Source organism: Acanthopagrus latus, chromosome 6 (assembly GCF_904848185.1).
Source record: "Acanthopagrus latus isolate v.2019 chromosome 6, fAcaLat1.1, whole genome shotgun sequence".
Taxonomy (NCBI): domain Eukaryota; kingdom Metazoa; phylum Chordata; class Actinopteri; order Spariformes; family Sparidae; genus Acanthopagrus; species Acanthopagrus latus.
This window is the reverse complement of record NC_051044.1, coordinates 21,343,149-21,367,746: the sequence shown is the minus strand read 5'-3', so window position 1 is coordinate 21,367,746 and position 24,598 is coordinate 21,343,149. Positions and strand designations below refer to the sequence as shown.

Genomic DNA, 24,598 nt, shown 5'->3' with positions numbered 1-24,598 from the left:
ATGCATGTTTCAATATTCTCTGACATTTCCTAGACTAAATTATTAATAGCATAACTTATGAGGAGAAAAATCAATAACAAAACTCAACTTTTACAGAAGGTGCAGCTTCACCACAGGGCACCTTTGAGACTGCTAGACAGCTATACATTGCAAATAAAAAGTCATTCAAAATTCAAAATTTCAACAGCCTTTTAGAGATACAATTAAATTTTATCAATGTCCATTTTGCAGGTCATATTTTCTGGTCCAGTGTTATCAAATGTAATGATTTGCTGCTTTTCTTTGTTATTTATGATAGTAAATAAATAGACTTTGGGTTTGAGACTGTTAGCTGGACAAAATAAACTATTTAAACACCTTGACACCTTATGCATTTACACTTTGTTTTTTTTGTTTGTTTGTTTGTTTTTTGCATAAACAATGTTTTGAAGTCGGGTAAAGTACGTCAATAGAAGAATAAAGTAGCATTAAATGAAACAAGTCACGTGCAATACAAAAGTACTAAAGTGGTGCTCTGAGATACAATACTTGCTAGTGTTGCATACAGTACTGAGCTCAAGATCACAGCAGGCAGCTTATCATGTAGCTACAATGCTTAATAATCACCTACAACATCCAATAAACTGCCTTTACAGGTGGATGCAGAAACACACCTTTTCCCAAGTGTGTTTCAACAGCTTAACAGTGTAAGTCAGCTAAGATATGTAAGTTAGCCAAAAGTCATCTTGGGGTTGAGCACCATGTGAAGTCTGCTCCACAAATGTTTGTTTTCCTTGCAACAAGTCTCAACAATATTTTCAGCTTCTTCAAAGATCTCCGCAACCGCGGCAGTAAACCGCTCTGTGTGAAGGCTCTGGAAGTTCTGGTGCATGGTCTTTGAACACTTATGTTGCTTGGTCTAAAGTAATGTTAAAGAGCTTGTCTTCTCCTCAGTGGTGGTTCTAGACCAGTTTTAATGGGGGGGGGGGGACTCAGAGTTATGAGGGCACTGGTCCCTGTTGGCCCCCCTAGAACTGCCCCTGCTTCTCCTCAACTGGAGAAGACTGCGCCCACAGAATCAAAAAATCCCAACGGGAAGAAGCATATTGACATATCCGGTTTGAGAATTGTTTTTCTGTACTTTACATGTCACATCATCTCCTTCTACATTAGCGTTGACAATTTGCATCCATGTGTACAATTACAATTAGATGCTTATAAGCATATTTGTGACTGCGCTTGAGTCCTACATGATATATAACCATATCATGTCTTGATGCTGCTACTTATTACAGAAGGCCTAAGAGCCAAGGGTGATCTATCTATCTATCTATCTATCTATCTATCTATCTATCTATCTATCTATCTATCTATCTATCTATCTATCTATCTATCTATCTATCTATCTATCTATCTATCTATCTATCTATCTATCTATCTATCTATCGCTTACATTGGTGAGTTACTCTTTAAAGCAGACACTCGCTACACACCCACAGAGGGCGGTAATGCGCCCTTTCGTTCCTTCGCTGTCATCGCTCTGAGGGACATGAAGTAGGGGAGTGGGCAGGCAGCTGGTGACAGCCAACGTGAACCGCTCCCCCAGCAGTCAGTAAACTGGATCAAACGTAGACATTACCGGACAGCTCGGTGGAAATACAGTAGTAACGTTTGTCGCTCACGGGAGGCACGTTTTTCAAATTTGATCCGACCACACAGTCGGTCGGCTCCCGGCTGTAGTAGCGTTATCTTTGCTGATAATGGCAAAGTGAGCTACACTGTTGCTTCGAGTTTTAGCATAAGTAACGTTGACGTTAGCCATAACGTTAGGTAGCTATCGAGCAAGCAAAGGCTAGGTAAGCTCAGTGTTTACGGTCGGATCGAGTAGCCCGGTGCTTCACCCTGTCAAGTTATCGACTAAACGGCAGGTTGTCTGGGACTAAGTGAGGATGGGTGACATAAACCCATCGACATCGCATGCATTTCAGTCGGAGGTAAGTTTTTTGCAACTGTTTTGCAGGGAGTAGTTTGCAGTGATGGCTAACGACGCTAGCAAACGTCAACTTGTTCGAGACTGTCAGTACACGATGTAGCAGCTGCTGATTAGTTAGCGCTAGCTTGCTGTGCTAATGTTGACATAATGTAGCTGCTGGTGCAGAAATGAAATAAGTTAACACACGACGCGCTTAGTTCCATTTGCTAACTTTCACTACTTAAACTCAACACTGTGAAGGAGAATGAGTAATTGACTTTACGTCGGGTTGTGTCGATGTCGTTAAAGCTAGCCTAACGTTTCATCGAAAAGAAAACATTCCATCATCATAGCGGAGTATGCTAACACAAATTTGGCTAACTAAGCATCATATTCACGTAATCTGCCTTTCTCGTCAGGTAACAGCTGGATAACACTGATGTTTTTATGACTCCCTGCGACTCTTTGGTAGTCATTAATGTGAATTAATGTATGGCCTCATAGTTTTGTTTGCTAGTTAAACTCCACCGACACTAGCCAACAGCTAGCTGTATTGAAATAGTTGCTCAACCGCTATGTGCTGTCTGTCGCTAGCCTATCCAGCTAGCATTAGCTGTCGTTTTTGAGTTGGGTTAATCGGTGGGGGTTGGTAGAAAGCCTCACCTACGAATTGAGAAAGACATCGCTCAGACGACTTATTCAACTTTATCTCGTGTTTGTCATCATGTCAGTGTTTGTTTTGCTCAGTCTTGTCGCGTCGCATCGAGTCAGCCAGCGCTGATGGCAGATTACACAGTAGCGTTATGTGCCGATCTGCTCGATCATATCATCGCCATGTCGGGATTTGTATGTTGGATGCAGCTAATGTTTCGATGACGTGCCTGTGTTTCAGGGATTCAGCCCGCCATACAGGAGGAGGAGGACAGTGGAGGATTTTAACAAGTTTTGCACTTTTGTCTTGGCCTATGCCGGTTACATCCCATACCCCCAAGAGGTGAGTAGATGAGGCGGTCGGTGCCTGTACACACATCTTCATTTAAGCACCGGCATTGCTGGGCGCATTTTTGAATGTGTCTTTAAAAATGCAATCGAATGAAAATAGAGCTGCAGTGGATAGCACAATAAGAGGGTTGTAAAATTCACAAAACACTTATAAAAGCCACTATGTGTTAATGAAGACCAAATGTTTGTGGTAAATTAATTAAAAGACAATACAGTTGTAAAGAATCTGAATGTACTGTTGTGCAGCCTGAGAAAAAGATTTTTTTTATTGACTAGATTGGTATAAAAGAAATCCTGCGTATCTGTGATCAAGACTTTATTTGGCAGGAAGTCTGAAAGGTTGAGTGTAAGCATTGAGCTTTTGTGGATTGTGTTTATTTTAGTGTCTCTAGCATGCTCTCTGTTAAAAACTAACCGCACCCTTTTCTTACTGTTCATGTGGTGAGAATACTTTTTTTGTATGCAAGATTTCAGTTGCATCTGTAACAAATGGCTTCTTGGCCTCCTGCTTAGTTTGCTGAATGGCTCTGACTGATTACATTTAGAGCCTCCCTCACTTTGACTATTGTTTGTATTTGCCTCAGCTGTACCCTCTGTTGCATGGCAGGTAATCCTATTCCCACTGTCCAGCCGTTCACACCTATGTTCTTCCCTGTAACACATTTGTAAACATTTATTATGGCTGAAGAAAGCGTAGTGATTTAAAAAAAAAAAAAAAAAAAAAGTCACACTCGACTATCATTGCCCTGTCCTGTTACTAAATCACATTTTTCCTCCCTTGAACTCCAACATGTAAGACCTTTTCAGGGTTATTCTGGTCAAGTTCACGGGCTTTGTAGCTTCATCTCTCATTGGGCTGATACCCTCCTGTACTGCAACTGTGGATCACACTGCTTGAAAATTGCAAGCTCCTTGCTACTGTTCTTCTTCTTTTTTTTTAACCAAAGATAAAGTTTGACAGCCTGTTTTCAGTGTGAGCACAAGTTCTTTTGTCAGAGCTGATGTTGGACACATTTACTTCCTCTTCCTCACTACTGGCAGCAGGGACTCAAGATTCTGACTCATTTTTTTCCCCCCAGTTGTGGTAGTTCCTTGAAAGGTTTTTCTTTCATCTGTCATTCTGCAGTTTCTCTCGAACACGTGCTCTGTTTGTTTTCATTTCCCACCCCCTCTGCCTGTGTGCGTCTTGTCACGTGGTGCAAGGCTCTCTTGTCATTTGTTGATAAACAGTGATGCACCTGATCTAGGGGATACCCTGGACACATTATCTTCAACTCTAACTAACTGATAACCAGTTTCTCTCATTTTGACTGACTTAAGTTTGAAGAGTGATCCTACATTTTCGCATTTGTTTATTAGTAAAGGGAAATTGGCCTTGAATATAATTAATTTAACAGTGGCTTTAAAAAGTCTTCTCATAAATGAAGCTCCCTGTAATGCCAACTAATTATAACCAGAGGCAGCCAAATTGTCTGAAGCTGCATCTTACTCACACACAGACCTCTAAACTAGTGCATTGTATCACGCTAGTCCTTGGCACTTGATAATATTGCACAATGTTTTTAATCTTTTAATTAACATGCTCTCCATTTGTTTTTACAGGACTCTCCGCTGCGTAGTAGTTCCAGTCCTCCAAACAGTACAGGCAGCACAGCTGACAGTGATGGCTGGACCCCCGGACCCCCAACCTCTTGTGCCCAGCGGCCTCCCAAGGTTCCCCAGGACAGGAGCAGGAAACGTCCACAGCCGGGAGCCCCACTGTCAAGTCACACCAAGAAAGATGTGAGTTGAGTTGATGTTACATAAAAACCCGTTTCATGTTTAACTTCATCTCTCCTGACACACACCTCTCCTCCTATGCAGCACACAATGGCAACCCTGCACCCGGATGACCGCAGGAAAGCCGACAAGCTGAAGAAGAAGAAAAGGAGAAAGGAGAGGGAGCATTCCGCCGGGGAGGAGAGCGAGGTTCAGCAGGGCCGCTCGACAGTCCCTGGGCTACAGCATCCCGTCTCCTTCGGTGGCCAAACAATCAAAGAGGAGCCTGAGGATGACATCAGCATTCCCCTCCACCCCCAGCATCTGCCGAGCCCAGCTACCTGCAAGGAGGAGCCCAAGGAGGAGCATCGACACTGGGATGGCCAAGACATTGAAGAAGGGGTGGTAAAGGTACAGAAGGTGGAGGGCTTTGCAGGAAACAGAACGGTGTTCCGCCAGGGGAAACAGGTGGTGTTTAGAGACGAGGATGGGTCTGGAGAGGATGAAGACATTATGGTAGACTCAGGTAAGGTTATTCTTATCTCTACATACATTACATTGTTACAGGTTTGACAAAGTGACCAAGCTGAACATGCTCTCTCCTGTCAGATGACGATTCGTGGGACCTGGTGACGTGTTTCTGCAGGAAGCCTTTCGCAGGTCGAGCCATGATCGAGTGTAACAAGTGTCACACCTGGATTCACCTGTCATGCGCCAAGATCCGCAAGAGCCACGTGCCAGAGACATATGTGTGCCAGAGCTGCCGAGAGTCAGACGGAACCCCGGACACCCGCCGCTCCCACCGCTCACGAGTAGCCCCCAGCAAGCATCTGCTGGACTGACCCCCCCCCTCCCCCAAATGAACCATGAACTCTGACCCCTTTGACTCCTGCTTCCCCTCCACCTGCTGGAATGACCCCTCCTCTGATTCAGGTCTCGCAGCCTTCATCATTTGTCCTTCACATTCAGCAGAGAACTCACTTTTTCTACAAACACTTTGATGGACCTATCCCAACCCCTTATCCCATTTGAAAACAGTCTGAGTGCTATTTTAGATTTACTACGGTTTGTTCCTGCTTCCCTACAGACTCTGTGCGTAAGGCAATCACTGAATGGATGTCTGTCTGTAGAAGACGTTAGCATAGCAGCAAACCGCTACTGTTGAGATTTCTCGTGAACACTGGAACCGTTTGAACTGCCATATAAAGAGAAACACCCTCACAACTGCCACCCACTATGGTGCATGCTGGGATATGTGGGAAAGACAGTTTGCACTTTTCTCACTTTTCTTTTGTTTTTCAATATCCATCTGACCTTTCTGTCACAGGGGAGGTTTGTCTTTCAGCTTAAACTGGATTTGATTTCTCTTAAATGTCTCTATTAATGTTACACAATTAACTGTTAAAAGTGAGAAAGCAAGATAAGCCTTGTGTTAATTGCTTCAGATGGTGCTATAGTACTAAGGTATAATCCAGTAGAACAAAGATGTAGAATAAGAGACGACAGTCTGCATCTGCTTCATCTCTTTGTTGTTCTGTTTCGTTATTTAAGACGTTGTGAACGATTATCATTGAGGCTTTAAGCCCATACAGCTGCACCAAGCTCTTGTTCCTCTTCCTTCTACTTCACAAACTGTCTTCCAGGCTCTGAATCAAGATGTTAACTTGGCCACACGTAGAGCTTTTACTCACTTCGCTTTTCAGAAACGTTCAAACAGCGTTTCTCTTTCGCCAGAATTCTGTTCCTGAGGAGGTTTTCATAATGATAAAGTTTGTAAGCCAGATAACTGACAAGATTCAGATAACATGACAGTTGTTTTCAGTTCAAGGTGTTTTCTGTTGCCTCTGGTCAGTGTCTTCACTGCATTTAATGACAGGCGTGAACAGTGGTGGTGTTCATGAATATTTTAATTTTCTAAAACGTTATAGAAATGTACATTTTTTTGTTAACTGTTTCAATGCTCATGATAAAGTTTTCAGAGACGACTATATTTATAGAAGGGAACTCCTATGACCGTCCTGTTTAAGTATCAACAGAAAAAAAAGCTATCTTGACTGGAATGGTGTTGTTTGATTCTCTCAAGAGTCCAGTTGAAATTCTGCGTGTGTGTGTGTATGAGAGAAAGAGGGTGCTGGCAATGCATGTGCTGCTATGAGTTGTCTCAGCTAAGCTCCGTGGTTTTTGGTCTTTTGTATGACGGTGAAACGGATATCTTCAAAAGGGCCATGGGCAGGGTTGGGTTATTTCTGTCTCTGAAGGGTCAGATCAGAGTAGCAGATCTCAGTCTCTTATCACCTCTCACTAACGTTTTCACAGCAGTATTCAGTTGCTTCCATAAGCAAAAAATGTGTTTTTTAGGGCCTTTTTCCCCTAAAACTTGCAATTTGGATGAAAGATTTTAAGCTTATTCATGTGCCATCTGCTGTTGTTTCTGATTATATAAAAGCCATACTGTAGAGTGACAGATTTTTAGATTCAGTACCTTGGATATTAGTCCAGGATGGGTTTTTTTACAATGCAGAATCAATAACTCGACCAGGGAACGACTAACACACACACAAAATGAATGTTTGGTTTGTAAAGAACACAAGACTTTCCGAGAGTTTAAAGTGGTTAAGCTCATCTCTGCACTCTTGTCTTCTGGCTTTTACAAATGTTGGTTAACTGGTTCGTGCCCAGCAGTCACCCAGGAGGTGATGGTTTTCAAAATGCTTCAAGACCTAAATTTGCCTTTTTCTCAGGACTTTTATGTCTTGAAGAGAGCCTGAAGACACAAATCTTCATGCCCAAATTTCAGTCTTTGAGACATCAGTGTAATTAAAGTGAACAATGCTCATTGTGATACAGCTCGTTTTATTCTGATCCTGGGTTGTCCTACCCCCTTTGAGAAAGCGTTGTCTGTACTGTGGTGCAAACCGTTTCTGTGAAACTATTGTAAACTATTGTAAATAAAGAGTTACCATTTTAATTAGTTGCTTTTTGCCTTTTTTTGTTGTTGTTTTTTTAAACTGGCTTGTGAAATCAAACAACAATGTGATCAGTTCATATTTATTGTAGTCTTACAGGACAGAGAACAGGCTCCTCAACCATACAGAACATTTACATACTAATGTGAGTCAGTTCGGATGATGGGACAGGAGCGGAACAGCAGGGAGCAGTCATTTTGCTGGCCTCATGGTGGCACTAGAGCAGAGGTGAACAGCTGACCTGTCAAAACACTTCACAGTACACTTCTTAAAACAAAAGAGAAAAGACGAACTACAAACAGAAACAGTGCAAAATGGCTGCTGTGACGGTGACCCAAAACACGAGCATCTCACTAAAGAGATCTCTCACTCAGAGACCTGCATCCTACCAACTAAGAACCAACATGATTCCATCTTAGCACTCTGATGTACTTATTTTACAGATCAGTCACAGCAATGGTGAAATGAATCAAAGGAGGACACCATAAAAAGCCATCTAAGTGTACAGCCTCAAGTAGAGGCTTCAGCACTATGAGAACTAACCTCTTGTATTTGTTTGAAATACTGTACAGTTTGTGCAAAATATTACCTTTATATTCAATAAAATGCCATTTGTATCCTACATCAGTTGTGTTTATAGTGTTTTCAGGGAATGCCTGTAGCCCATTACAGGATCCCCCAACATGATAAGGAATGATTTAACTCACGCTCCTTCGCATTTCCCTTTGTCAATCCACCTTTACAAATACTGACACATAAACAGTTTGAGAGAAGGAACGAAGTCTGATTAAATCGGAGTTGACAGTCGTAATGTGCGTTTGATGTTTATTAACACCTACCTACAGTATATCTGAACAGAAAGTGCATCACAGGATATTAGATTTCCCCATGTTAACCTCACCACTCTGATATGAAAATAGCTACAGAAGAGGTCAGTTAGTGTGTGGATTTTCACATAATGTCCCGGCTGACAGGAACCAATGATTCTTCTCCCAATTAATCCATTTGTTTATTTTGGTAAAATACCTGAAAATGGTTCTAAATGTTGATTGTTGTCCCCCAAAGTCTGAGATGTCACCCTCAAATGTCTTGTTTTTCAACAACCAAAAGTTAGTTAGTGTACTAGAGTAAAAAAATATTCACATTTAAGAAGCAGGAATTTTAACCTTTTAACTTCACCAAACCGATTAATTATCAAAACAGCTGGCGATTACTCTAATAGCTGACACCTTATCCAGTAATCGTGCAGCCCGAGCTGACAAGTACGGTTTTAGCGTCATATACATTGTTATGTTTAAGTGACATGGAATTTGCCATGTTTAAATTTCAGAATGGGCCAGGGAACATCAGATTAAAACATATGGCTCAGGATTGGTGTAAAAAAGAAAAATGGAACCAATGTCAAATTAATAAATGTTCCTGTGCAAAAGTGCCATAATCAGTGATGCTCAGGTCAGCTCCGGTAACAAGTTATCGCCTGTCAGCAGCAAACATAACCCACCTGAGGGAAAGTGTTGAACTACGCCCTCTACTGGTCACACCCCAACCATGAGCGATTGCGCTAGAAGTGAAATACAAAGGATAACATTCACTGCATTAAAAATCATAATCAAAATCAGTTCTGGCTGCAGCTGCATGGAGATAATAATTAAGCTCCCACTCGAATCTAAGTGGAATTTCTGCCATTAACTTGCTGTCTGAGATATTACAAATTCGTTATGAAGAATTCAGCTGCATCACAACCACCAAAGGGCGTCTCCACCACTTTCCCTCCCCGTACAACCCCTTCCATATCTCAACCCCCGTCACAGATATAGGTTTAGAGCACCAGTTTACACCTTCTGACTGACGAGCACCGCCCCGACCCCCCCCACCCCCACCCCCCGAGCAGCAGACACGTCACTACAAGGCATAAAAAATAGGACGAGACGTTTCAACAAGTAAACGAAAACATGAATTGCACAATCAGGTCCTCAGTCCTGATCAGCCTCAGGGTCAACGAGACATTATCCTGCATAGCGTTACTGTTACTCTCGCATGAGTTAGTGAAATTACAGTATTAGATTCAAACCTACCTGGGTGATACACATACAGGAAAAAGACTACAATGATATGGGATAAAAGTACAGCTTGCATGTATATACTTGACATAACACCTGTCAAGACACATCTTTAAATTGATCACTTTTAGCTCATCATTGATGGGAATGGACAACACGTCCACAGTGACTGTCAGTCCCTCTGTGTAGTGCAATATATAAAACTATGTTCAGGGCTGATCTCCTGCAGCAGGCAGATATTTGCGCAGCCCTGTCAGGTGGAGCAGACTGGAGACACAAAGGCTTGTAGAAACTCTGAGCTGACTCCTGTATTCTGCTGAACCTCAGAGACGGCCCACAGGAAAGGGAGGAGTGGAGGAACTCGATAAACAGATTCACTAATACCATGACAGAAGAGGACTAGAGGTGAAAAACAGACTGGGTGTTCCTCCTGCACTGAGTTCTTCTGCTTACACCAAGTTTCTTGTCATCTACATCTGCCCTCTGGTGCTCCGGCAGCGGTGGGGTCCTAGGGCTCGGACTCAATTCTGTGAGCTATAAAGACATAAAATGTACAAACGGTTACATGTTGTTACAACATACAACACAAACCGTGTGACAGCAACATTGGATTAATACCAGATTAGGGAAAAGTGGCTGCATACTAACATTGCTTGGGTATCCGTAGAGGATCAGTGTCTGCAGAGATGACTTGGTGCATGACACCTCTGAACTGGTACAGTAATTTAAGACTCTTCTCTTCTCCAACACAGGGGTCATAGAAACCCGGCAACCCAGCCTGCACACAGAGAAACAGTTTGTATGATGAGCAGATGAGGACATTATTCACCTCCCTATACCTGTTGTTTGATCATTTATCTAGTTAATACACTTAACTGCTTATAAATTGTTAATATAGTTATCTTCAGCTGGTGTCAGTGGAGTGCATGCAAGGACCCTTGCTACTGACAGCTGTTATTCCTTGGTGTGTCTGTGTGTTTAAACATCATCCTGGAAGGCGACTGTGTCAGTGAGCATGTTTACGCACGTGTGCCATGTGTAAGAAAATAAGTTGTTTAATTGCTTTCTTTTTAATAAACAGACATGCGCCGTGTTGTAGACAATAACCCTACAACAAAGAAACAAGGCCCGATAGTCCCTTTTTGTACTCACTCATAGATACCAGCCACCTAAAAACACCTGAACAAAAACTTTGAAAAATGCCCTTTGTGAGGAAAATCCTTCTCTTTATTCAGATACGAATCAAATGTTAATGGAGTCTATTCCTGGCCGAGATCATCCTATATCAATGTTTAGTCAAAATGCGTCAATAATTTTTGGCTGAAAACATAACCTCCAAGGCAGATAATTCCTTGGGCACCCACTGCACAGGCGAACTCAACTTCCATTTGCAACGGCACATTAAAACGGCTGGTGATTTAAAACTAAAAATAACAGACCTATAAAACATCAAACAGCAGGGAAAAGGAAACAGATTAAAATGACCTCACTGGTTTTCCATAGAGCTTGTAGCTAATCAAATGGACACACCGCCATGTTGCGACACAAACCTTAGAGGACTCGGTGAGGATGAGTTTGGAGTCCTTGACCAGGCACTGCAGAGGCACAGTGACGTCGATGACCTTTGCTTTCTCCTGCTTCTGGCTCGTGTCTGACACAAACTTTCCATACCAGGCATTCAGGATGATCAGACCTAGACAGCAATGAGAAGTGGAAGTGTTTAGTCTCTTTTGTGTAACTTAGGGTGCAAATATACAGATGCTCAGTTTAACAGAGAGAGCAGTGAAGACAGACTGGAAACATAAAGAATACCAGTGGCGCATACTGTATGAAAGCCACGAGGAGCGGACAATCAGAAGCGTCATTGTGTGAATACCCCCTACAGCTGTGCAAACACAGAAGCTATAAACAAATCCATGGACATCCAAAGGCAGGTGCTGGACCAATAGAAGATGAAAATAGGAAGAGCGTGAAAGAAGGTCGCAACACTGTATCTCCCTTAAGAACATTAGCTCGAAACGGCATCATAAAAACAACGGTTCTGCTACTCTTTGAGCCATTTCTTCCAAGCAGAGCATCTAAGAAGTGTCGTGAACACTTCCCATAGAGTGATTGACACATGCTGATTATCACATGCACCCTCTACGCAAATCTTAGGAAATCCATTAGCACAGCATACTTTTGATTTAAGCCAGTGTACACTCTGCTGTTCTTTGCACAGACTTGCAAGCTTAACCTACGTAAACACTGCAGCATGGAGATGTGTGCTACTTCATCATAACTTGCTTCACAGCAGTAGGTGTTGGAAGTCAGACTTATAAAAACAGAATCCTGGAGCTACAGTGCTGTATATTACCCAGTTAACAGCAACCAGGAGATATGTGTCTGAATTACACACTTGGATTTCTACCAAGTTTTGACTGCTGTCTGCAAACTAAGAAAAAAAAAGTTCTCAGTGTCTCACCCTGTTGTAGTGTGTGTGTGTGTGTGTGTGTGTGTGTGTGTGTGTGTGTGTGTGTGTGTGTGTGTGTGTGTGTGTGTGTGTGTGTGTGTGTGTGTGCGCACGCGTGTGTGTCTGTCTGTTCCCTCACCCATCTTGGCTTCTTCCGCTTCTATGATTCTCCTCACAGACTCCTGCATCAGCAGAACCTGCAGAGGAGCCAAGGGAGAAAGAGGGAGGAGGAGGAGGAGGAGGAGGAGGAGGAGGAGGAGGAGTGGTATAGAGCAAAATAGAATAGGATAGAAGGGAAGTTTTCAGATGAGATGAGGAGAGCTGAACCTAGAAACAATGATCAATGATCCCCCACACACAATGAATAAAATGTGTGGTTGCATGTGAGCGCGAGTACTCACGGCAGACTCTGCCTCCTGCTTCTTCTTGGCGATGTCTGTGGCGGAGCTCTTCCTCTGCAGCTCCAGCTCTCTGAGAAGCACAGAGACAAAAAAAAAAAAGCAGACAATCAACAATCACCCACTGGGATTCACTGTGGAGCCTCTCGATAATGACAGCGTGAGTAAAACTGAAAGAAAGCCTGATTGTATTAGCGACAACCAAAACCAAAACACTGGATCCCTCCCCGACTCATACAACAAAGAGGTTAAAAATGAAACGTGGCAAAATGAGATGCTGATTGAGTGTCAGATTAAAATGAGGTAATGAGGAGGTGCACTGACTGCTCTTTCTGTGCTTGTGTATATGGTATGATGATCAGTCTGTGGATGGCCATGTAGACCAGCAGGGGTCCCACGGTGGCGTAGAAGACAGCGCTGGGCAGCAGCTGATCTGTCAGGTGGACTGGGAACAGGTACGTCTGACTGGCACGCGCCAACCTGCACAGAGACACCAGCCCAGATGTACACACACATTAGAAAATTATGCGGCGAGATGAGGACCCTAAGGAGAATGAGATCTGATTTTGGGTTGGCCAGTACTTGATCTTGAGTGTGACTCCCTGAGGGACCCCGATGCTGACAGTGGCTGACAGGACACTGTGTCGGCTGATCTTCCTCTCTGCTCCATATTCCACCACGGTGCCAAACCAGCCCGTCCTGTAGCACGAGGAACACAAAATAAGCGGAGAGTGTTAGGCAGCTACAGTGGGGCGATACATTATAAATACATTATGAAGCCAGGAGATTAAAATGTTTTGGAACCAAATATGTGTTGCTAATGGCTTTCTGTTTCTTGTTTGTTACATTTACTTTTACATTAATGTCTATATTTATGAATCTTTTATTGCTCTTATTATTTATGCCTTTTATATTTTCCCAGAATGCTGTATAATTGTGTACAACTTTTTATCTCCTGCAGTGATTTTAATGTCTCATTTGTCATGTCACTGTCTTTTACTGTGCGAACTCTGGAAAGCACTTTGCGTTTCCTTCTTGGAAATGTGCTCTATGAATCTACAATCATAATGATTATCATCTTATTTTGCAGCCCAAAATGTATGTAATATGTGATTTGCAGGTTGCATTATAAAATGGTTTATAGAGCTCATGTTTTGCTCAGTTTGATCACAAACAGTTATTTTTGTGCCTCTGGCTGACGACCACCGTGGCCAGAGGCATTATGTTTTCAGGCTGCCCATCCATCCACTTGGACTCAAGAATAAACTGACTAGAATTTGGTGGCCAAAGGTCAGAGGTCAAGGTCACTGTGACCTTGCAAAACGCACTTTTTGCTATAACTCATACAGTGATTAATATTTTACAGAAATTACTAGCAGGACACAATGATGAAGTCATGACATGATTCATCGCCAAAGCTCTGGAAAAGCAACTTGCAAGATGGATACGGATGCATACAACAGCGAGGTCGTAATTCTAGTTTCATCTTGACATAACAAGGACTTGAGAAGACAATCCACTTTCTTGTAATTATGAAACATTTTTCATGATGCCAGGAAAAAAAGTTTATGATGTAACAATAATGTCACAAGTTTTTTGCAATTCTAAGAAAATTTGATTAAAAACCACTTTAAATCCTTCCAGTCACTTAAAGAATAACTTTATAACAGGCATAAAAGCAGCTGTTTTTTTCAGCTGGTGTTAAGTTGCTCTTCAAAGTACTTTGACAAGGAAATTCCATCAGCTAATCAACAGAACAATTCATCAGCTGATCAAAAAACAGGATGAGCAGACAGACGTACTTAACAGAGCCTTTGACTTTGGTCTGGTCCTCATCCTGGAACTTGTACTGGTAGCTCATCATCAGGTATGAGTGAGGCACACCCAGCTGAAAGGCGTGGGGAACAGAGGTAGAAAATTGATGAAATAGCAATTCTAATTATGTCAAATATCAGTTACAGTAAAAGAACACATTTATTTTACTGATAGCTGGTAGCTTTGCCTTCGGTGGATGTGCGTTTGTGTTTGTGCTTTATGTGTACCTGCAGAGCCAAAGTGAAGTGGCTGCTTTTCGTGTCTCGGACCAGGCTGGTGGTCATGGCGCTGTTGGGCCCCCAGCGCCACTGCAGGTAACCCATGGTGTTCTGGTCCAGGTGGCGTGCCGTCATCAGGGAACAGCTCGGACGCAAACCACGAGGAGAGAACTGCAAACCACACTGGGCTGTCAAGAAACTGGAAAGATAAATGACAGAGCGTCCGTGTTTTAATACTAGGTTTGCAATGGTATGAGATTGGTATCATAACCATCCCAGAACACATGACACTTTCACAGTATGCTGTATTACACAATTATCATTATGGTTATGGAAAGGAAATGAAGACAGTTTTTTTCTGGATACAAAAAACTTCTTAATTTCTCAAACATTATGTTTGTGAAGCTTAATACAAGCTTGAAATATATTTATTTTTATAATGCTAAGACAGTAGAATACTGCTTGCTAGATAAGAACATTTACACAGTATGACAACTGTCAATTTTCATACCACTGTATAACTTGTGACCAGTCCAACCCTGCAACCCCAGTTAATACAGTGCATTGTAGTCCCCTACTTCAAACAGATGGCCTTACCAACGTGGAGAAACATTGCGAAACACCTTTAACCCAACGAGAGGTCCGAGTATATCTCCTGCACCTAACTCCACCTACACAGCAGATAGAGACAGAGACAAGTGATTGCAAATGGTTGACAAGGCCTTTTTCAAGAAATGTTGCTATATACTGTATTTAACATTTACATCTACATTGTAGTTTGCGTTCATGTGTTGTCTATATTTGCATACCTCTCCCCAGCCCTTGGCTGATGTAACTCTTCGTACAGTCATGTTAATGTTGCCCCCTCCGTTCCCATTGTGTGTAGAGAGTGAACCAGACAGCACTGCTGTGTCAGAATTTGTTAATGGAGCCTGAAGGAGGACAAGAAAGAATACTACAGTGACTCCAGCCCAGGTAAGTCTCCATGTGGAAGATGAATGCTAAGTGAATGTGTGTTTTGGTCGTACCTCTATGGACTGAGAAATGTGCATCTTGTTAATTTCAATATGAGGAAACCCGCCTCCTGGCATCTCTTCAAAATCCTCATCATAGCGGTCAAACAGGTCTGTTGCATCCACACCCACGCTGATTGTGCCCTGAATAATGAGGGAGTGAAGGGGAGAGATTGACAGAATTAATTAGGAAAGAAGGAAAAGGGTGAGGCCCATAATGAAATGAATGTGGGAACCATTCACAGTTGACACTGAGCTGTGTTACACAGTGTATTTAATGATGTCTTCAGTAATGTGGAGGCCTCCACAAGAAATACAGTGAGAGTAGTGAAGTTGACAGAGGATTGTGGTGTAGTTGTGTCTGAGAAAACCTTGGGGTTAGTTCTCTGCTGCAGTCTCCTCTCTTCTCTTTCTCTCTGCAGCCTTTCGTACTCCTCTCGAATTTCTGCTGGGGTTCTCTTCCGCTCCACCACCTACACGGCATCATCGCCGTCACACATTGGGAGTGAAGGTATGTTAATACTGTACGTGTAATGTAGAAGCTAAACTACTCAACTTTATGACATTACAGTTAAATGAGATGGAGTAAATACCTCCCAGCCTTCCACCTCCAGCCCTTTCTTCCCAAAGATGTCATAGATGGCTCTGGAGTGCTCATCACTCAGCACTGAGGGTAAAGAGGGAAACAACTGTTCAGTTTATGTAGACCTGTTGTGTTTTGTGTGGAGTTTTGTCTGTCTTTATGCCCTGGTCCTGTAGATGCAATGTTTAATTAATTCTGTATTTTTTTCAATGTGGACTAAATGCTTTAAATTCCAGTTGGTGTACATCAGCAACTGGCCTTACCTTCGTACGCCTGGTGCACCTGGTTGAAAAGCTGTTCAGCCTGGCTTTTCAGCTCAGGGTCTCGGTGTTTGTCAGGATGGTAGAGCATACACAGCCTGCGATATGACGCCTTTAGCTCCTCTAATGTAGCCTGTGAGAGAGAGGACAGGTAGATCTGGATGGCTGCAAATTATACTTATTTTCATATGACAGAAAAGGTCTTCCAATTGTCAAAAAAACAGCCTAGCTCAATTTCGTTGAAGTAGGATCTATTAGCATTTTTAGAGGGAACAATGCAATTTTTGCACTTTTGTTTGACAACAACTTATTTAACAAACTACTGCATACTAATTCCCACTGTAAATGGACCAATACTCAACTGATCCTTTCAAATCCTCTCCTAAACACAACAACTCAACATCAAAACTTCTTGTTTTTAGAGAAATTGAAACAGCGGCCAGTCCATTGCATCACGCACTGGATTAAAAGTGCGATACTGGCGTCACTAACAACCTAATGTCACCTAACTATGCTAACGCTATCCAGAAGAACGACCAAGTGTACGTCTGTTCGGGCCTCTCAGTTTCCCTGGTTGAGATTGGTGAAGGTGTTTATCGATGCGGATATATGTTTCACAAACACCCACTTCGAATAGAACACTGACTGTATTCAAATACATCGGTGTTGAATTGTGCTGCTTGTTCATGCCCATGCAGCATCAGCCGGTCTCAACCTCTACGGTTGTTGGTGCTGATGAAGAAGACCGTTATTCAACTGAAGGATGATGCACCGACAGCAGACCACCTCCTCAATGGAAAACTACCACATAGTCACAGCGAAATGTCCGCCACCGTTCGGTGACACAGCAAAACACAACAAACCATACCTCTTTTCTGACGTTGAGTAGAGAGTAGTAGTCCTGATTATTAAACTCAAAATCATCATCTAAGGACGCCGCCATGTTTGCGTTTGGTCCGGTCCCGCCCACCCCTCCGGTTCTCTGGAAGCTCATTGGCCAGGAGCAGAGACTGGTGGAGGGGCGGAAGTTGTTCTGTCGCTCTCTGCTGGCTGTGTTTGAGCTCAGCAGCGCGAAAGAGATTTGACACCTTGACACACGAAGAAAAATGACTGTGAGGAGCGTTTTTCTCTTTTCAGAAGGTATAGTATTTGTCAGTGTATAAAACAACCCGTCACTGCCTCTTTACTTTCTATTCTTTCCCACTGAAAACCACCGTTAGGCTGTTGTCCTGTCTCGCGGCTGTCGCTGACTCTCAATGCTGATTGGCTGAACGGCCAGCGTTCAACAACAGGGCTAATGTGTTAGGGTCAGTATAGCATAGCTTAGTTGGGGAAATTACTTTTAACCACAATGGTTTGAATATTAACAATATTACAGTTCCGTTGTACGTAAAGTAATTTACACAGTAGTTTAATCTTTTTGAATGTCATGGGACAAAAATTATCTGCTGGGCCTTTTTTAACGCCTGTTTCTGCCCCTTTCTCAACATTTAACATCCTATATAAGGTAAGTAACCAGGTTTGCTATGTGGCAATTTGATGAAACAGAAATTAATTTAGGAATATGGAACATGTAAACCTATTCGATGAAATAGTGACGTTCTTTAAACTAGATTTTGACACAGGGCCCCTCTTGAGGTGTACTCATTAAGAGGTAATAAAGCAGGACCACCTGAGGTACTCACCATGCTAGTTGCTAATGTGCTTTAATATCGTCGCTGCTACGGTGACAGTGTGGACCTGGGGCCTTGGGGGCTGTTGACCTTGTTTCCTGACTTCAGTCTCAAGTGCTCTGCTGTCATTAGATTTTCCCCCCACTTTGTTCAATTGTTGCAGCAATGGAAACAATCTGTATCTAAAATGAATTCTTTATCTAAATAAAAATAGCAAGGCCACTATGAAAAAGATTCTTCATGAACCTTTGAATGTCAGCTTAATTAAAAGCACTCTAGCACTGTACTTTAAGGGTTTTACATATCAACTTGCATTAACAGGTGAAGTCTTTTCTGGCTCTCGAGGAAGATGCACAAAGCCTACTGGTTTAGCATTGCACTCATAGAACACTGTTTGATTAATGGAAAGGTCAAAATGTGATGTTCCAAATCACTACAGCAGAACCAAAGATATCACTTATTTTAATTCACACTCTCTTCTTCCTTTTAACAACCTGGTTCCTATATTATCCACAATGCTATTTAGCCAGAGAATGACATCACTGGAAGCAATTTATCAGATTACATGACACTCCTGGAGCATCGAAAGGCGTTCTGCTGTTTTTCCCAAATAGGCAGTACTATCAAAACCTGTAAACACACTTTAATGTGTACAATTGGTTGAGTAACCCTTTAAGCACAGTACTAAATTAAAGTTTTGAAGTTGTTGAACTTGATTAAAGTATTTGCACACTTGTACTCCACCATATTTATGTGGGAAATATTGTACTGTTTCTATTGCTACATTTATTTGACAGCTTTAGTTATTTTGTAGATGAAGATTTTTTTAAACTAAACATACCAGATTCTGGGATAGTATGCATTGATAAGTGTTGAACTACCATACATAATTTGATTAAAATTCACTTCCTCACAATCAGATATAAAACACTTAAATGCTGCTTACATCTTAAAGCATCAGTAAAACAAATGCAGACACATGGTCAGGAGCAATACAGCATATAATGATGATGTAAGTACATTTTGCTGATAATTAATTCATAAGTAACATTTTGAATGCACAATGCACTTGTAATGAAGATGCTATTTTTAGTACTTAAATATTTAGTAAACGATCTGATTAGTTCTCTCCCTCTCTTTATGTCAAACTATTGGATTATTAATGATGCATCAAGATATAAGCATCAATTTAATGTTGCTGCTAGTCATAATGTATCTTGAATAAAAATACTGTAAGTGGCTTAATCTATGAGAATGCATTTTATTTTAGAAGTCTGGGTATAGCTGTCAGACAAATGAAGTGAAGAGTACAAAGTACAGCATTTGGGTTGTTTCTGAAGACTCAGTTCTACATCAGCTTCAGAGGTATACTGACAAACAGCACTGGGGTGTTGCTGTAGACATTAGTTATGAGAGCATTCTGCATTGATCATTTGCATAAATTTGTAACAGCCTGCCTCAAAATTGAGTAAATGTACTTACTTCCACTGACACTGCTCAAAATATAGTGTAGTATATAGAGTATTGTGAATTTGTTATAAAGTTGTAAATCAGTGCTGTACATTACTTGTAGGTTATTCGTGTGAAATTACACGTTTCTGTATGCAGCATCACTCCTTCCATCAGACAAGGCCATACGATTTCAAAAGGGTTAATTTAACTCGATTTATTTTTGGCTACATATCTCATACATGTTCCTCATTGTCATTCATCCTGCTTGCACTCTGTCGATGCCAAGAACCGTGTGTGCATCTGCTCTCAGAGGCTCTACGCAAAGCATACGTAGCGGAAGATAAACCAATTCAAACCTTCAAATATCCGTGAAGCGTGTCTACGGAGACGATTGTCTCTGTCAAACAAAACGGCTTTGGTGCAAAGGCGATATTCTACCCCGAGGCACGAGGTGACAGTGTGGGTTTGAAACAGATCATAATGGTCCCAGTAAAGCTCTGCCATTTAGAAGGGATTGCCTAGTATAAAACGGCGCCATCGGTGAAAATGGTGTGCAAAAAAACTCGTTGTAAACTTAACTTCCCGTAGGAATATTACAACAAGGATTCGACGATGTCCTGCTGGAACTAAAATAGGCAACAACAAGAGGAGACGAGGGTCATGTTTTTCATTTCACCCTATAAGTTTTCGCCTGACCTATCATCACTCCAATTCAATAACACGGCTCAAAGAAAGCAGGTAGTGAGTGCGCACCGGTGCGCGCAGACTGTGTGGGCGCGTGCGGAGCTGTCCTTTCAGCACCGCGAGCTTCAGCACCACAGCGAATGATGACAGCACCCGCGAGCCCGTCTGAAAACCAAAAAAACAAAAAAGGCACGTCTGAGAAGTCTCTTTCATGCGGTTCTTTTCATTTAAGATTCAGGAAGGGGTTCATCATTTGTGGCGCGTCGCGACCTTACATCGCGTTCTCAACAGTCCACTGCATGTGAAAAAATGAGCGCGTTAGTATTTGTGTGTAATTCAAAGCCTACGTGTGTAGGCCTACGGTGTGTGTATGTGTGTGTGTGTGTGTGTGTGTGTGTGTGTGTGTGTGTGTGAGAGAGAGAGAGAGAGAGAGAGAGAAGACGATGATGAGCATGATGATGATGCTGTGGGAGGCTGTCAAGGTGTCCTCGAATACAGACGTCGTTCAGTGACGTGAAAGGAGAGATAGGGAGAGCGAGGGAGCGAGGAAAAGTGCGCGTGTACGTTAGGGGGCGGGGCCAGCGGGAATAAACGGAGGGATGGAGAATTCCGCGAGTCACCATCACGGATCCCCGCTGTCAATCCTCGCCGTCTGGTCCAATCGCGTCCCTGAACGCGGCAGGCTCGCCCCGCCACCCCTTCTTCTGAGCCCCGCCCCCCTCCTTGAGCTGTCCTCTCTGTGCACGCGCGTGGTCCCCCCCCCGCCCCCCACCACCACCTCCACCACCACTAGGTCGAGTCGAGGAGGAGGAGGAGGAGGAAGAGGAGGAGGAGGAGGGATGAGGCGCGCGGCGGAGGGGAAATGGCTGCCGAAAACAAGCCGGAAGGTAAGAGAGAAATAACGGTTTTTATTTGAGGTGGCAGAGTCCCGCGGTTCGGGGCTCGGACGGGGCGATGAAGGGACGGAGGCTTAGAGGGGGAGCGAGTTAACGGCAGGGCTTTCCCTTTCTTCTAGTCCGTCCCGAAAACACGGACGCTGGTGCTGAAACAGCGACTGTGTGGATCACGGTTAACCGACAGCAAATAAATAACGGAAGGAGAGTTGTCCTGTCGGTCGGCTCTCAGTGAGTCGGGATGGGGCAGTTTTTCACCGTCCGATGCTTGCCAGCCTTTCCCCTGAGTTGCTGGTTTATGAGTGCTTTTTAAACGTATAGCATTAAAGGGATGGGGATGAGAGAGGATGAGAGTGGTTCGCGCTGAAGGAATTCAGATGCTCTGTGTGTATGTGTGCGTGCGTGCGTGCTTGTGTGTGCGCGGGTGTGTGTTTATCTGCCTCTGTGTGTCTCTATAAACATAAAATAGACCCTCGAATCACAGATTGCCTTTCCGGGCTGACATGAAACCTCTCAGACCAGCTGAGCATTTATTCAGTCACAATCCAACGTTGGTGTGTGTGTGTGTGTGTGTGTGTGCGCAGGCGTACATGCGCGCGTGCATATGCGTGCGTGTTTATGTTTGTGTTCATTTAGTGTTGATGTGTGCTAATGGTTGCTAAGACAGTGAAGGTGAGAATCGGGCTGCATTTGGGCAGTGTGTGTGTGTGTGAGGGGGGGGAGGGGGGTGGAGTGTATGTGTGTCAGTTTTAGGTCATATTATGTATAAATTCAGGATACATTTTTACTTCCTCAGCGAAACTATTAGGGTCATTACTGTCACACATACACACACACACACACACACACACACACACACACACACTGTTAGGACTGTTATCTATTCATTCATGAATTATTTAAGGTATGATCAAAATCACCATGGCAATATCATCTCCATCTCAAGTCATCGGCTAACGAAAACCTTATCCCTTACTCAGTGTGTTTGACATTTGTTTATAAACACCCCCTTATTGTTAGTCCACTCTAACAGTCACTCTCTTTTCTTGCCTGTTCAGTGTACTGATATAACACATCCATAAGCCGATAAACGCAGCAGCTGAGAGTGTTGTTTTAAATGACACGCAGTTCCTCAGCAACTTAAGAGCTAAAATAACATGGCATAGACATCAGTTTTATTATTGATTTTAATGAGTCTGATTGTTTCCATAGCACAGTGGCAGGAGTCCTTAATCTCTCTCCACTAGGGTGGGCTGCTGAGCATTAATTCTGTTACGCAAATTTTTTGAAAAACTTGAACCACACAAGTAGTATCAAACATTGTGAATCTCAGGCGTACTGAAAGTCAGACACGCACATAAACGAGCGTGCATGCAAGCATGCGGAGTGTAGCCAGAGGCAAAGGGAAGGCCGTGGGTTGAGAGTCCCGTTGCGTGAAAAGACTAGAACTGAAGATGAGACAGATGGCCCATTGGCTGATCAGCAGGCACTGTACCACATAAATATAAAACCATCCCCCGGCCCTGAGTGAACTGTACCTACACACACACGCAAACAGACTTACACAGTCACAGCATGAAGGGTTTTCATCCATTGCCCCCTCGGTGTTAGGTGTAGACAGGACGCAATAATTCACGGGCCTCAACCACACTGAATGAAAGCCAAATGAATCACAGGGGCAACGGAGGCAGGAGACAGCCATCCACTCACTCCAATCCCTGGCAGATGTGCGTGAGTACACTAGTGGGCATGAGAACAACATTCACCATATAGCATGGAAGACCATCTCCCTCTGCGCTGGTTGGTCTACTTTGTATCATAGCAACAGTGGTCAGGGAAACAGAGAAATGATGAGAGAGAAGAGAAACTAAAGCCGGGCACAAGTTAGTCACACACATGGAGGCAGTGTATCTACTGTGGCCAATCGATCAGGGGACACAATGGATGCAAGTTAGTGGATCAGAAAATGGATCAGCCAACATGCATATCAGTTGGACTTTTGTTTCTGGGCTTTGGAGGAGGAAGAATGAGGTGAGGTGTGTGACTGCCAAAGAAACCAAAGTCTGGAGCGTCTCCTAAATATGTCTGTCTCTTCTTTCTCCCTTTTTTTCTCCTTCATTTGTAGGACTGAAGAAGATAAGAAATCCAGAGCGAATGGTCAGGATTGCTGTTGGATACACAGGACACGCCCCTCCCAAGAGTGACGACACTGACGCCAACAGTAAGAGACACACAAACACTCTCTTCACACTGTTTGTGCATGCGTGCGTGTGCACGCACATTTGTCTGTAGCACAGGGTGACTCTGGGAGCAAGTATAAAAGCCTTCTGGCAGAATGATGTGATGCGGGAACTGAGGGCTTCTTCTCATCTACTGTGTAACAGATCACACTTACATACACACACTCGCAGTAACACACTAAACAAACACACACTCTCTGCTGAGACGTCATTCCTATTCAGTTCTGTTACACATCATGTTTATTCATGCATGCCAGTACAGTATTAGTGGGAACACACGCACGCACACACACACACACACACACATGCACACATGCACACACACACACACACACACACACACACACACACACACACACACACACACACACACACATACATAGCCATAGAGAAGGCAGAGCTTACTTTGGCTATCAGTAGTTTATTGTCATACCTAATCTGTACACATGGCATTATGTATCTATAATCCTCAGTGGGCCTGGTTAAACTAGAAGTGAGATGGAGTGTGTAATCTGGGGTCGCCGCATGGTCGCGTTTGAATGCGAGTGTGTCACTGGCATGTGTGTGATTGCCATGGTGTGTGTCAGAGGGACTATGAAGGCAATGATTGCTTTGATTGGTTATTGATTTTAGAGGACATGACGCAGATGAATGTCTCTGCCTCTGAGTAGTGTATGTGTGACTGGGTGTGTGTGTTGGTTAGGGGGACAAATCGGAGGAAAATAAACAGATGTGAGGAGGAGCAGACAGACATGCTGCTTAGTGTGGGTGGTGGTGCAGGTGGGGGTTATGGGTATAGTGGGGGAAGGTATGTCAAAAGACACACACACAAACACACCAGCCCCTTTTTTTATTTCAGAAGGAGCAGATGGCTTTATACCTGCACCAGACCCTTTTATTTAGTTAACGGAGACGAGAGAAAACGAGACTGTCACAAAATAACAAATAAGGAATTAAGAGAAAATCTGAAAAAACAATGGAAAAGAAAAGCATTGAATAGAATAGAATTGAATAGAACAGAGAGTTCTGTTTGGGATGGCTGTTTAATATGAGCTGAGACTTCCCGAGCCGATCCCTGTCTCCTATCTGTTCTCACGTCCCAGCTGGAGGATTACTGGAGGAAAAGTTTATCAGCAGAATGATAAAATTAGCATGCATGCCCATCTCTCTACCCCCCACC

General features: G+C 43.1%; 3 protein-coding genes across 12 annotated transcripts in view; 2 read left to right on the top strand and 1 right to left on the bottom strand.

Moving 5' to 3' along the window:
- The first annotated feature begins 1,511 nt into the window (after positions 1 to 1,511).
- phf13 (PHD finger protein 13) lies at positions 1,512 to 7,680 on the top strand. Of its 2 annotated transcripts, none has more exons than XM_037100436.1 (5): positions 1,512 to 1,973; positions 2,844 to 2,945; positions 4,556 to 4,735; positions 4,817 to 5,237; positions 5,321 to 7,680. In XM_037100436.1, the coding sequence occupies exons 1-5, from the start codon at positions 1,929 to 1,931 to the stop codon at positions 5,551 to 5,553; spliced, it is 981 nt and encodes a 326-aa protein (XP_036956331.1). In that variant the 5' UTR covers positions 1,512 to 1,928; the 3' UTR covers positions 5,554 to 7,680. The 2 variants fall into 2 exon arrangements, with proteins under 2 accessions (XP_036956331.1, XP_036956330.1); XM_037100435.1 differs by lacking the exon at positions 1,512 to 1,973 and adding an exon at positions 2,227 to 2,370.
- A 1,872-nt stretch (positions 7,681 to 9,552) lies between these two features.
- LOC119020786 (dnaJ homolog subfamily C member 11-like) lies at positions 9,553 to 17,490 on the bottom strand. Its single transcript, XM_037100434.1, has 16 exons — positions 17,345 to 17,490; positions 16,480 to 16,609; positions 16,227 to 16,300; positions 16,005 to 16,106; positions 15,649 to 15,777; positions 15,430 to 15,552; positions 15,218 to 15,291; positions 14,630 to 14,819; positions 14,390 to 14,475; positions 13,170 to 13,286; positions 12,912 to 13,067; positions 12,591 to 12,660; positions 12,329 to 12,386; positions 11,288 to 11,430; positions 10,386 to 10,515; positions 9,553 to 10,271 (listed from the first exon to the last, which is right to left on the bottom strand). Exons 1-16 carry the CDS (start codon positions 17,468 to 17,470, stop codon positions 10,246 to 10,248), a joined length of 1,734 nt encoding a protein of 577 aa, XP_036956329.1. The 5' UTR covers positions 17,471 to 17,490; the 3' UTR covers positions 9,553 to 10,245.
- Positions 17,491 to 17,496: 6 nt separating this feature from the next.
- The window catches only part of LOC119020785 (calmodulin-binding transcription activator 1-like), a 61,425-nt gene continuing 54,323 nt past the window's right edge, over positions 17,497 to 24,598 (top strand). For 5 of the 9 annotated variants that reach the window (XM_037100425.1, XM_037100426.1, XM_037100431.1 and 2 more), the window contains exons 1-2: positions 17,497 to 17,616; positions 23,304 to 23,399. In XM_037100425.1, coding sequence (XP_036956320.1) covers positions 17,583 to 17,616; positions 23,304 to 23,399 — 130 coding nt within the window. In that variant the 5' untranslated portion in view covers positions 17,497 to 17,582. Of the gene's footprint in view, positions 17,617 to 17,778; positions 17,982 to 21,067; positions 21,173 to 23,103; positions 23,129 to 23,203; positions 23,210 to 23,303; positions 23,400 to 24,598 lie in introns of those variants that run through there. The other 4 variants (XM_037100433.1, XM_037100428.1, XM_037100429.1 and 1 more) reach the window with 4 other exon arrangements.